Source organism: Rattus norvegicus, chromosome 20, assembly GCF_036323735.1.
Source record: "Rattus norvegicus strain BN/NHsdMcwi chromosome 20, GRCr8, whole genome shotgun sequence".
Taxonomy (NCBI): Eukaryota; Metazoa; Chordata; class Mammalia; order Rodentia; family Muridae; genus Rattus; species Rattus norvegicus.
The window spans coordinates 6,269,963-6,282,500 of NC_086038.1; the positions used below are offsets into that span (position 1 = coordinate 6,269,963).

The following is a 12,538-nucleotide window of genomic DNA, read 5'->3' on the forward strand; positions in this document are numbered from 1 at the left end:
AAGGGCCTGCCTTCTGTCCTCTAGAGATAACACCGGGAGCCTTGAAAGGTACTGGGACCTGGGTTCAGTCCCCAGCTCCGAAAAAAAAGAAAAGAAAAAAAAAAAAAAGAAAGAAAGGTACTGGGACAAGCAGACTTCTAAAGTCTGAGGGAGCCAGGCCCAGCCAAGGAGGGGGTCTATCTCGGGGAAGGATAGCTCTGGTCCCTTGCAAGGAGTGAGAAGTGGAGTGTGGCTCGAACAACTGGCCAGGCGCTGGAAGCAAGAGGGAGCAGGCAGGTGGAGCTCTCGCTCTGCTGCGCGCCAGGGCCTCTCTCTGCGGTCTGCAGCCGTTTGCATTTCCTGAAACCGGATCTTGGTGTCAGAGCCGCCCCTGGGCCGGGGCGGGCACCTCAGCCATGGCCCTGCGCAAGGAGCTGCTCAAATCCATCTGGTACGCCTTCACTGCACTGGACGTGGAGAAAAGCGGCAAGGTCTCCAAGTCTCAACTCAAGGTAAGGGGGCATCCTTGGGGCTCAGGGGAGGCTGACTCACCACACCAGTTCCCACCCCTGGGAGTCAGCCACGGAAGCCCTTGCTACCGGCAGACACCTTACCATCCAGCAGCCCTGGCCCTGGGTGGAGTCTTGACGTGGAGTGACAAAACCAGCGGAGCTCAGTGGATGCTTCCCAGAGGCCCCAGGTTTGTGTCACCAGAACCCACCGTCCAGAACCAAGTACCCTGACTAGACAGTGGAGGCGGCATCGCGAAGTTCTGAGTTTCTTCAGTAGCCAGGCCCCCTCCTAGGCTCCTTGTGGGTTCCCCAGCGTCATGCTTGGGCACGTACCCCGCTCCTCCCTGTGGCTTCCTCATGGCTTTGAAGAAAGACAGTTAGTTAGTGCTTGCCAGTTACTCCCTTTGGAGCCGAGAGCCTCCTCCATTTGCAAAGCGAGGGCTAATGTGGGCCAGCTAAGGGGTCATGGCCAAGGCTCCACAGTGTTTGTGGCTCACGGCTCACCGTCCTGCTCTGCCTGTCAGCACAGGAACACAACAGGTTGGGGTGTTTATCTTATGTCTTGAGACCTCAGGCTGAGGGTAGCAGGGGAAGCCAGGCCTGAGAAAACTCCTTCTTTAGTGACCACCCCCATCCCAACTCACACCCCCCCCCCCGCCCCCGCCTCTGTACCACTCATATCATCTTAAAACCATTAGGCCTGGACAGCTCTCTCTCCTTCCTGGGTAGGTGTCCTCTTCCCAGGGGGTTGGGGTTGGGGTAGGGGATGTAGGGGGAGACACCAGAGGTCTGGAGTCTGCAGGAGCCAGGGAGACCCGGAGCCCAGTGTCAAAGCAGCCTCAACTCTCTGACCCTGCTAGGGGTCCAGTCAGTCTCTGTAAATACTTCATCTAATGCTCCACTCGAGGCTGTGTCTCCCTTCCACTCTCCCCTCAGAAGAGTGGGGCTATTTACAACTTCCACTGTTCACAACCAAGACAGGAAGCCTGGGAGGCAAACGGGACAGAATAGGCCAGGCCCACCTCCATCTCAACCCCGATATTGCTGAAGTTGGGTCCTAGGAACTCAGATGCTCCAGTTAGTTGTGTCCCCCCCTTCCCCCCTTAGCTGGATTTGGGAGCATCTAACGCCTGATCTAACTCCCCCAGGAAGGAGAGAGTCCAATACCACCTCTGGTTCCCTAGAGAGGCAGGTTAGCCCTTCCCATGTAAGCCCCCCTCATCCCGCCTGGTCGAGTTCTGCCCATGAAAGAAAACTAGATCGTCCAGATACCACTCCTGTAGAAACTGTGCCCCCACTCGCCTTCCCCCCCCCCACTCTGTCTCTCTAGTACCCTACCACATGGCTTCTGTGTTCCATCTCTGTGACTTCTGACCCCTCTCTAGGCTCTCCCTGTGACCTATGTGCAGAGGGTACAGCCCTCAGGCAGTTCTAATTTTTTGGTGTTATCAGTCAGGAAGGCCTCCCAACTAGAGTCTCCCCCCTCATCCCCCACCCCCCACCCCCCCACCCCTCGCCTCTGGGTTAGCTTCTGACTGGCCCCATTCCCACCCCACCCCCACTCCCCGGGCAGCCACAGGTTGAGCATTTCTGGGGAAGATTCTCTAAGAGTGCTCACTGCGCACCTCCCAGCTCGAGTACAGCCCAGTCGCAGTGACATCTCTGACCGTACAGGACTAACAGTAAATGTCACATCTGCCCGACAGGAAACTTGTCCACTCTCAAACAGAGAGTTTGGGGCCACGTGGAGGTGAGGCAGAAATGCCAAGGCCCCTGCATGTGAGGGAAGGGTTTCTCTCCTGGGGGCCCTCTGTGGTGGATGCTGGGCTGGGAGGGAAGTAATAACACTGTTGGAGGTGGGGAGAGGCAGAGAAGAGTAATGGAGAAGTGGTCAGAAGGCAGAGGAAGAAGCAGAGGACAGAGAGATACACCAGCGGGGTACACCCTGTCTCCTGTAGAGATGAGGGGAGGGCTTGGGTTTAGATGGTCCTAGCCTTGGTACTCTCTGCTGCGGACAAGTAGGAAGCTGTAGAAACCCACCCCCCACATCCCAACCCCAGATCAGGCTATGTCTGAATCGCCTCTTCTCCCCTCCAAGTGCTCATGGAGGGCTGCCTTGGCTAGCCTGGTGCTTCCTGCTGAGGCCAGAGGAAGAGAGGAAAGGGTTGAGAAAAGCCCAAGGGGCTGTATGTGGGGTCACACCTGCCATCCCAGTCCTTAAGGCTGAAGCAGGACACCCCAGGGATTGTCTCAAAAAAAAAAAAAAATCAAGATGCAAACAAACCCAGAGGATGGAGAGTGGTTTGGTTTTTTTTCTGGGGGTAGGGAGTGGAGGGCGGGAGAAAGGCGCTTTTCTTCCATGAAGTCTTATTTGCTTTTTTTGTTTTGTTTGCTCTGTTCTGATTGTTTTATCCTCGGCTGCCCAGCACTCTTCTACTCTTCTTATTTACATGTTATTGCATTTACACGTGTGTGTGTGTGTGTGTGTGTGTGTGTGTGTGTGTGTGATGACTGCAGTGTATATGTAAAGGTCAGAGGACAGCTTAGGAAGCCAGTTCTCTCCTTCCACCAGGTAGGTCCCAGACATTGAGTTCAGTTAGCTGGGTCAGGACAAGCACCTTCCTCCTGCAAGGTCTGTACTGCGTTTCGTTGCTTTAGAAAGTTCGACTTTCGTCTAGCTTGGTGTAAACGGTGGAAACGGACCAGTGAGAAGAACTGTCCTGCCCTGGTGGACTCAGACTGGGAGGTCTTGCCACAGTACCTTGCCTTTAATCCCAGCACTCAGTGTAGCCCAGGCTAGCCTCCAACTCACACTTCTGCGTCTTCCAGGTGCTAATGGCCTATGTCACCATGCCTGGCTGTATCTTCTAAGAGAATGACTTGGAACCTATGCAGAGGTCACACCTGTGATCCCCACCACTGAGTGCCGGGAGGCCGGGGGTGGGGTGGGGGCTGAGGTAGGAGGATTGCTGAGAAGTTGAGGACAGCCTGGGCTACAATGTAAGATCCTATCCAAAAAAGAAAAAAGAAAGAAAAACCAAACCAATAAGGAAAAATTGACAGAGTAGTCTGTTTAGGAGAGGGATTGCTTGTGCTTTTCGAAGTCACTGCCTGTTGCTTTTGTGGGGTTCCCACTTTGTGTGCGCCCCTCCCCCCACCTCCCCGGACAGAGGTCCAGGATCTGAGGGCTGGGTACTGCAGAGCCAGACCTTCTATTCTCATGGTCAGTGGAGACACGACAGCCAATTTCCTGGGTCCCCGGGGAGAAGGGCTTCATCCCACACCTACAGAGGAGCCTTCTAGGCACAGGGCTGTCCACTCTGAGGTCAGGGACTGAGGGACTCCAGATGACAGCACATAGAAAATGCAGACGCCCAGACCCCACCCCCTGGAAACTGTGAGTCAGGGAGGGGTAGGTCTTTCAGTTTCACCTGCTCCCGTGGAGACCAACGTGGGGGAACCTTGAAGCTAGACCCTGGGCACCTCACTTCCTCCCAAGCCTCCATTTCTTTACCTGCAAAGCTCAGATAATGAGTCCCTACCTCCTGGCCCCCGGGGTGCTGATTGAAATCTGCAGTGAGCTCCTGCCCCACCCCTGCTCTTTCCTTTCCCGCCCGGTCCCGCCCCTCACCCCACTTTCAGGCGTAGGAAAGTCTCGCAGTCTGAGGTCAGCCTCTCTGTGCAGAGGGCCCCAAGCATCTAGAGCCTCAAGTCCCACCTCCTCATCCAGACGACTGACAGCCCCAGCCCTGGGGTTCTGCGGAGTCAGTCATGTAGGGCACAGATGAGGAAACCGGGATGTGTAGGTGGATACAAATGAACATCCGAGGAAGGGAACAGGCCTGGAGACGCAGCTTAGTGGACGGAGGCCTTGTGCAAGTGTGCACGGGGCCCAGGGTTGGTTTAGTCGAGCACCGCCTAAGCTGGCCATGCTAGAGAACACGTTAGAGGCAAGAGGATCAGGAGTTCGAGGTCATGCGGGATGGGTTTGAGACCAGCCCAGACTAGCTGAGAGCCTGTCTCTACAAACAGAACAGGAATGGGTTGGAGAGATGGCTCAGTGGTTAAGAGCTGTGGACCCACATGGTGACTTACAACTTCCTCCTCATAACTCCAGTTCTATAAAGAAGCAAGATGATATTGACCTTTGATCCCAGCACCAGAACACTGAGTGAGGTAGGACGGGGAGGCTACGGAGGGGCACCTGTCTTAAATACCCCTCCTCCATTTTTGTCTGTCATAAAGACAATGCTTATTCCAGGGCTAAACAACAGACGGGCTGGCAGAACTCAGCAGGTCAACGCACCTGCTGCCAAGCCACGTCGCCAGTTTGATCCAGGGCACCCCCCTGTTGCAAGGAGAGAACTGACTCCCCATAGGTTGTCCTCTGAGCACCACACACGAGCTGTTAAAATAATAGATTTAGACAACAAAGTGTACCCTTAACAGCTATCATTACTCTGCCTGGTCATTAAGTTGCGCTATGAAATGATCTTGCGCTGTCCCGTTTGCGAGTTCCGGGATGTCACCCATTCGGAACTTCTAAGCCAAACCCTTCCCCCAGAGCTCGGTGGATGTCCTCCCTGAATCTGTGTCTGCCGCCTGAGTGACTTCTAAGAGCTGTGAGGTGTTTACACTCCTCCTCCCCGCCCTCCCCCCCCAACCCCGCAAATAAATTAATGTGAAAACAAACACCTTAGGGATGGCTCTTGAAGCACTAACTGCTCTTGCAGACGACCCAACCTGGGTCGGGCTCACGGCTGTCTATAACTGCAGTTCCAGGCGATCTGACACCCTTTGCCGGCCTGTGCAGGCACTGCATACACACAGTGCACAGCCAGATATGCAGGCAAAAAAATACCCATACACTTAAAGTTTCCATCGTCTTTTAGATTACTTTTATTTAAAGAGATATTTAAGACCTAGGAATAACTAAGTAGTTAAGAGTTCATATTCTCTTGAAGATCCAGCCGAGGTTGGCACCCACATCAGATGGCTCACAGCCTGTATAACTCCGGCTCCAGGGAAACTGATGTCCTTCTCTGGCCTCTAAGGGGACCCACAGTTATCCGCACATACCCACACGTAGATAGGCACAGGCACACACATCACATAATTAAAAGTCAGATGAATCTTAGTAAAATGAAAAAAATAAAAGAAATTCTGGGTCAAAGGTCACATCCAATTTTAAAGACATATATATGTATGTATATATGTATATGATTTGCTTATTTTATGAGCACACTGTCTTCAGACACACCAGAAGAGGGCATCAGATCCCATTACAGATGGTTGTGAGCCACCATGTGGTTGCTGGGATTTGAACTCAGGACCTCTGGGAGAGCAGTCAGTGCTCTAACCACTGAACCATCTCTCCAGTCCCTCAGATGTCCTGAGTTACAGGCAGCTGTGAGCTACCTGATGTAGACGTCAGGAACTGAACTTAAGGTCTTGTGGAAGAGCAGCAAGTGCTCTTAACCTGCGCCATCTCTGCAGCCCACACCCGATTTTAAAATGAGAGATTCCCGAACACCATGAAGATGTCTAATGTAGCCAGTGATGGTGACCTACTTCTGTATTCTCAGCTTTGGGAGGTGGAAACAGGAGGACCTTGATTCAAGGTGATATTTGGTTAATTGTGAGTTTAAGGCCAGCCTTGGCAACGCAATATACATATACTTATATATTATTATCTATTCATATAGTTTTAAAGTTATATGCACAACTATATCTAAAACTAACTCAATGCTGGTGGTAGGTTATTAAAGCTCCCATTTCCTTAGTGTTTGCTGTTACTGTCTTTTGCATCTTTGACAAATAGATTTTCAAAAACAACAACAAACCCACTTTCCCCACTAGACAGTCACATTCCCTGCATGCAGACCCGAGCCTGCACATCTCACAGTCCACAGCAGCTACAGCCCATTTTATTGAAAGCAAAACCAAGGCTCAGAGCGTGAAGGGGTTTATCCAAGACCACACATGCCTTCCCATGCCCCCCGTCCTTACTAGAGAGTAGCCATTTGGTTGAGGCTTTCCAGGAAGCATCCTCAAGTAGGTGCTTTGAGAAGAGACACAGCAGATGGGACTCTCAGGTGCATACCATCATTTTTTTTTTTTTTTGGTTCTTTTTTTCGGAGCTGGGGACTGAACCCAGGGCCTTGCGCTTCCTAGGCAAGCGCTTTACCACTGAGCTAAATCCCCAACCCCCCATCATTTTATTTTATTTTTACTTTTTTTTTTGGAGCTGGGGACCAAACTCAGGGCCTTGCGCTTGCTAGGCAAGTGCTCTACCACTGAGCTAAATCCTCAACCCCCATACCATCATTTTCTTTTTCTTTTTTTTTAAAGATTTATTTATTTTATGTATATGAGTACAATGTAGCTGTCTTCAGACACACCAGAAGAAGGCATCAGATCCCATTACAGATGGTTGTGAGCCACCATGTGGTTGCTGGGATTTGAACTCAGGACCTCTGGAAGAGCAGTCAGTGCTCTTAACCGCTGAGCCATCTCTCCAGCCCCCATACTGTCATTTTAAACAGTCTGTGGTGCCCTTTAATCCCAGCACTCTGGAGGCAGAGGCTCCAGATCTTTGTGTGTTCGAGGCCAGCCTGGTCTACAGAGTTCCAGGACAGCCAGGGCTACAGAAGGAAACCCCGTTTCAAAAACAAAACAAGGGGTTGGGGATTTAGCTCAGTGGTAGAGCGCTTGCCTAGCAAGAGCAAGGCCCTAGCAAGGCCCTGGGTTCGGTCCCCAGCTCCGAAAAAAAAAAAAACAAAACAAAACAAAAGGTAATAATAAAAATAAAAAAGACTGGGGGTGTCCTGCACTGTGTTATTGAAGCAGTCACTGGACTTTTAAATGCTGAACCTTGAGCTAACAACACCCCTTAGATGGACCACAGATACATTAGCCAGAACTTTCTTGGATCTAAGTCATAAGGAGAAACGCAGAGGGTTTAAGGGAAAGGGTATTTACTGGCTCTCACAGCCAGAATTCCAGGAATGGGGCTGGGAGAACAGCTCAGTGGTAGAACACTTCACCTAGCATTAGCAAGGTACTGGCATCATCCCTTAGCATAGTACACACACACACACACACACACACACACACATACATATGCACATGCACACACACAACACATGCACGTGCACACACACACACACACACACAAATTATTTATTTGGTTTTTTGAGAGTCTCATGTAGCCTAGGCTAGCCTCCAATTCCTGATTCTTCCTTCCTCCTCCCAAAATGCCAGGACCGCATGTCTGCTCACCACGTCTGCTCACCATGCTTGTGATGCCTTTACATTCTTTTTCTTTAATTAAAACAGCAATTTGGGCTGGAAGGACGACCCAGTGTGTAAAGGTGTTTACTGATGAGCCTGACATGGTGGAAGGAAAAAAAAAAAAACTGGGTCCTTCAAGTTGTCCTCCGACCTCTGCATCTACAGCTTGGCTTAAGCCTGATGAATAAATGTAATAAGAAATTTTAGGTCACTTTATGCAGTGGCTGGTACCTGGGGACAGACAACACCTCTTCTTTCAGACAGGGTCTCTCACTGTGCATCCATGGCTGGCCTGGAACTCTCTATGTAGGCCAGAATGGCCTGGAACTCACAGAGACCTCCTGCCTCTGCCTTCTGAGTACAGGGACCAAAGGCATGCTCTACCATTCCCCACCCAATAAGTGACTATTATTTTTGTTTTGTTTTTGTTTTGTTTTGTTTTGTTTTGTTTTCGGAGCTAGGGACCGAACCCAGAGCCTTGCACTTGCTAGGCAAGTGCTCTACCGCTGAGCTAAATCCCCAACCCCTGTGACTATTATTTTTAACATTATTTTAACCACACTGTCGGTGATTAAGCATTGTAACAGAATTTCCCCCAAAACCCCCTCCCCCTCTTTTTTTTAACCGAATCTTCTAGTTCAAATCAGCCCTTTGTCTTAGCATCACCAATCTCCTTAGCCATTACCCACCCCACCCCACAGGCTATCACTGCCACTTTGCTACCATTCCTCCCTTTTCTCCATCTCATGGGGGACCATTTCTCACTGACCATTTCTCACGGGCATTCTCTGAATCTTCTTTAGCTCGCTTCCCTGTTCAGGGGACCCCTCCTCACATCACACTTGCCTACATGCACATGGCACCCTAAATATTGAGTCTTTGGTTAAAAGTGACGAAGTCAAGGGTCCTGCCCCAGAATGACCCACTTACTCCCTGCAGATAGATAGCCTAGCGCTGGTTCGTGACCAGACCTTGGGCTCTGAAATCTCACCACGTCTGGGCTCCTGACGTGTAACAAAATAACCAGGAAGAGTCCTTTGTAGTCTGAAACCCAGCTCCTGGGCTCTCAATGTGTAACAAAATAACAACAAAATAATGGGGAAGTATCCTCCCGGGTCTGAATCCCAGCTCTGCCAGCTGAGTGGGCCCTCAGAGTTTATCCTCTGTCACCTGGGGACAGACAGGGATGGTTGCTACGGCAGTGATGTGAACGAGGGACACAAGAGTCTGCTCCTGTGTGTTGAACAGGATGATGCTCACAGAGAACTCAGCCAAGCAAGGCAGGGCATGGGCCAGTGAGCAGACCAGGTGGACTCGGTCTTCTGGCCAAAGTCGGATTGGGATGCAGAAAAGCAACCTGTTGCTCTGTCCAAGGTGCTGTCCCACAACCTGTACACGGTCCTTCACATCCCTCATGACCCCGTGGCCCTGGAGGAACACTTCCGGGATGACGACGACGGCCCCGTGTCCAGTCAAGGATACATGCCCTACCTCAACAAGTACATCCTAGACAAGGTGAGGAGCTCGTGGGGGAGCGCCCCTCCCCCAGCACCCTAATACCCTGCCTTCTACCCAAACACTCCATTCCCCAGTAAACTCGCATTTCTATCTATGCTGTCTGTTCCTGCCCCTCAATCTCCAATCACCACTGCAGCCACCTCCGCTCTATTGTCTGTCCTCTCTCTTTTTGCACCTCTTTTTTTTTTTTTTTTTTTTTTTTTTTCCGGAGCTGGGTACCGAACCCAGGGCCTTGCGCTTCCTAGGTAAGCGCTCTACCACTGAGCTAAATCCCCAGCCCTGTCCTCTCTCTTAAGCTCCCCATGTCTCCTTGCCTAAGCCCACACTAACTTCCACCCTACTCTTCTCGGCTGTTCCTGTCTTCGCAGGTTCTCATCCCCTGGGCTTCCCTTCCTCTCTCCCAAGGGCTGAGAAATTAGTTTCATTCTTGCCACAGAAGCTAGGGTGTGAAGGTGGGAAACACTGGAGAGTCTGAGCCAACTTGAGTTCAGCCTTGGGTTTGGCAGGATGGGGAAGTGGGGGGGGGGTGTCTGTAGACGAACTCAAGACGCCAGGCTGGAGCTTCATCTGAGAGTACACGAGGATGAAGAAGCTGGCTGACTCGCATGCCTCACGGCAGGTGGAGGAGGGGGCTTTCGTTAAGGAGCACTTTGATGAGTTGTGCTGGACACTGACGGCCAAGAAGAACTACCGAGTTGAAGGCAACGGAAACAGCCTGCTCTCCAATCAGGACGCTTTCCGTCTCTGGTGCCTCTTCAACTTCCTGTCTGAGGACAAGTACCCGCTGATCATGGTTCCGGATGAGGTAAGGGTGACGTCAGAGCCAGAGGGTGGAGTCACTGAGGGCCCAACCCCTGGCAAAGCCTTAGAGGAAGACAGTACCTTTGGGCATTCGCAGATCCCCTAACTTTACCATTAACCCATTTCCCATCGGGGGACTCCGCCAAGTTCTTGAAGGAAGAAAATGAGCCACAGACGTTTACATTCTGTGGCAGCATAAAGGCCCGGCACACTGCTAAGCTTTTAAAGACCATTCAGATCCCGCAGCGGGATTCAGTGGAATAGCAGGGTTAGGCCCAGAGGTACTCTAGAAAAGTCGTTTGTTCAGGGAAAGGGAAGCAGTGTGCAGACAGTAACTCCCTAGTTACTCAAGGTGGGCAACCAAGTCTGGCCTTGGCCCCAGAGGTTTCCTTTATTTTTTTTTAAAACTGGAGAGCCAAACAGACTCCAATGATACAAAGCATGCTGGGGGAAGAGGCCAGGAGCCTGGGCTCTGCTTCCTTAGTTCTGGGGGAAATAGGAGATCTGAACGAATACTTTCTACTAAACCCCCAGTGGTCCCCCTAGAGTGTCATTCGTAAAGAGAGTTTCCCAAGTTGCTGAAGTCAGTGTGGGCACTCTCAGCAGGTTCTTGCCAGTTGGGGCAGAGCAGTCCCTCAGCGAGTAGGAAGGCCCATGCCGCTGTGAGAACGGACTGAAGCAGGATGTACCCCAACCACCACTTCCTGTTCGTCTACCATGGGTTTCCTGTGCCTGCCCTGCTTACCCCCAACCCTGGTCCCACTGATCTCCCACAAGGGAAGGCTCTCAAGGGTTGGAGATTGGCTTTGGAATCAGAAATCCAAATGGAGTCCTGGCTGCCTCCTGTGTGCTGTGGGACTTGAAGGAAAGTCACTTCCCACATGGCTCCTTGGTTTTCATCATACGCGAAGTTGACTGCATCGGGTAGAGGGTTTTTTCTTTTTGCTCTTACAAGACGAGTTTCTCTGTGTAGCCCTGGCTGTCCTGAAACTCACTCTGTAGAGCACGCTGGCCTTGAACTCACAGAGATCCACCTACCTCTGCCTCTTGGATGCTGGGATTAAAGGTGTGCACCACCACCACCCTGGCCAGGTAGGAGAGTTCTTATACTATGTCTGATGTGGTGATTTGCCACTCTGCCTGGCCTCTCAAGTCCCACCTGACCCAATTCTCTATCTATCTATCTATCTATCTATCTATCTATCTATCTATCTATCTATCTATCTATTTCTTTATACCAGGCCATACTATATAGAACACACTTGCCTTAACCTTACAGAGATCTAGACCAGGCCATGAAGGCATACACCTCTAATCCCAGCACTTGGGAGGCAGAGGCAGATAGATCTCCGAGTTTGAGGCCAGTCTGGTCTACAGAGTGAGTTCCAGGACAGCCAGAGCAGCTATGCAGAGAAATCTTATCTTGAAAACCCAAAAGAAAACCTCACAGAAAACCCTCACAGGGGCCTGCCTGCCTCTGCGTCCCAAGCAAGTGCAGGGCGTGTACCACCAAGCTCACCATGACCCTACTTTTAGTTTATAGCAGAGAGGAGGTGGTCTTAGGACAGGGAAGACGGAGGATGTCTGGGCTGTGGGACCCATGGAAAAACCTCTCTCGGGCTGGAGAGATGGCTCAGCGGTTAAGAGCACTGACTGCTCTTCCAGAGGTCCTGAGTTCAATTCCCAGCAACCACATGGTGGCTCACAACCATCTGTAATGAGATCCGATGCCCTTTTCTGGTGTGTCTGAAGACAGCGTACTCATATAATAAATAAAATGTAATAATAATAATAATAATAATAATAATAATAATAATAATAAATACATATTTTTTTAAAAAAGAAAAGGAAAAGAAAAACCTCTCTCCTGGTTTCCACCTGTGTGTGGCCTCCCCATGCCCTTGTCCCTTGCCCTGGAGTCTGCTGAGGTCAACTGGCCTCCCTCTCTCTTCCAGGTTGAGTATCTGCTGAAGAAGCTCCTCGGGAGCTTGAGCTTGGAGATGGGCCTCGGGGAGCTGGAGGAACTCTTGGCCCAGGACGCCCAATCAGCCCAGACCTCCGGGGGGCTCAGCGTCTGGCAATTTCTGGAGCTCTTCAACTCAGGCCGCTGCCTGCGGGGTGTGGGGCAGGACTCCCTCAGCATGGCCATCCAAGAAGTCTACCAGGAGCTCATCCAAGACGTCCTGAAACAGGTCAGGCAAGCCAGGAGCCCCGGAGGGGACCCTAGGGAGTGGGCGAGGTGTTGGAGACCCCGGAGGCCTCTCACCGCCTCACCTCTGTCCGCAGGGCTATCTGTGGAAAAGAGGGCACCTGAGGAGGAATTGGACCGAGCGCTGGTTCCAGCTGCAACCCAGCTGCCTCTGCTACTTTGGGAGTGAGGAATGCAAGGAGAAACGAGGCACCATACCCCTGGACGCGCACTGCTGTGTGGAGGT

The 12,538-nt window shown here is 51.4% G+C and overlaps 1 protein-coding gene across 2 annotated transcripts in view; it reads left to right on the forward strand.

The window, feature by feature from the left end:
• Nucleotides 1–360: 360 nt before the first annotated feature.
• Def6 (DEF6 guanine nucleotide exchange factor) overlaps nucleotides 361–12,538 on the forward strand; it is a 21,402-nt gene continuing 9,224 nt past the window's right edge. Inside the window, exons 1-5 of one of the 2 annotated variants that reach the window (NM_001191717.2) lie at nucleotides 361–491; nucleotides 9,159–9,299; nucleotides 9,922–10,107; nucleotides 12,059–12,295; nucleotides 12,390–12,536. In NM_001191717.2, the coding sequence (NP_001178646.1) occupies nucleotides 396–491; nucleotides 9,159–9,299; nucleotides 9,922–10,107; nucleotides 12,059–12,295; nucleotides 12,390–12,536 (807 nt within the window). In that variant the 5' untranslated portion in view covers nucleotides 361–395. Of the gene's footprint in view, nucleotides 492–600; nucleotides 680–9,158; nucleotides 9,300–9,921; nucleotides 10,108–12,058; nucleotides 12,296–12,389; nucleotides 12,537–12,538 lie in introns of those variants that run through there. The other variant, XM_039098692.2, reaches the window with a different exon arrangement.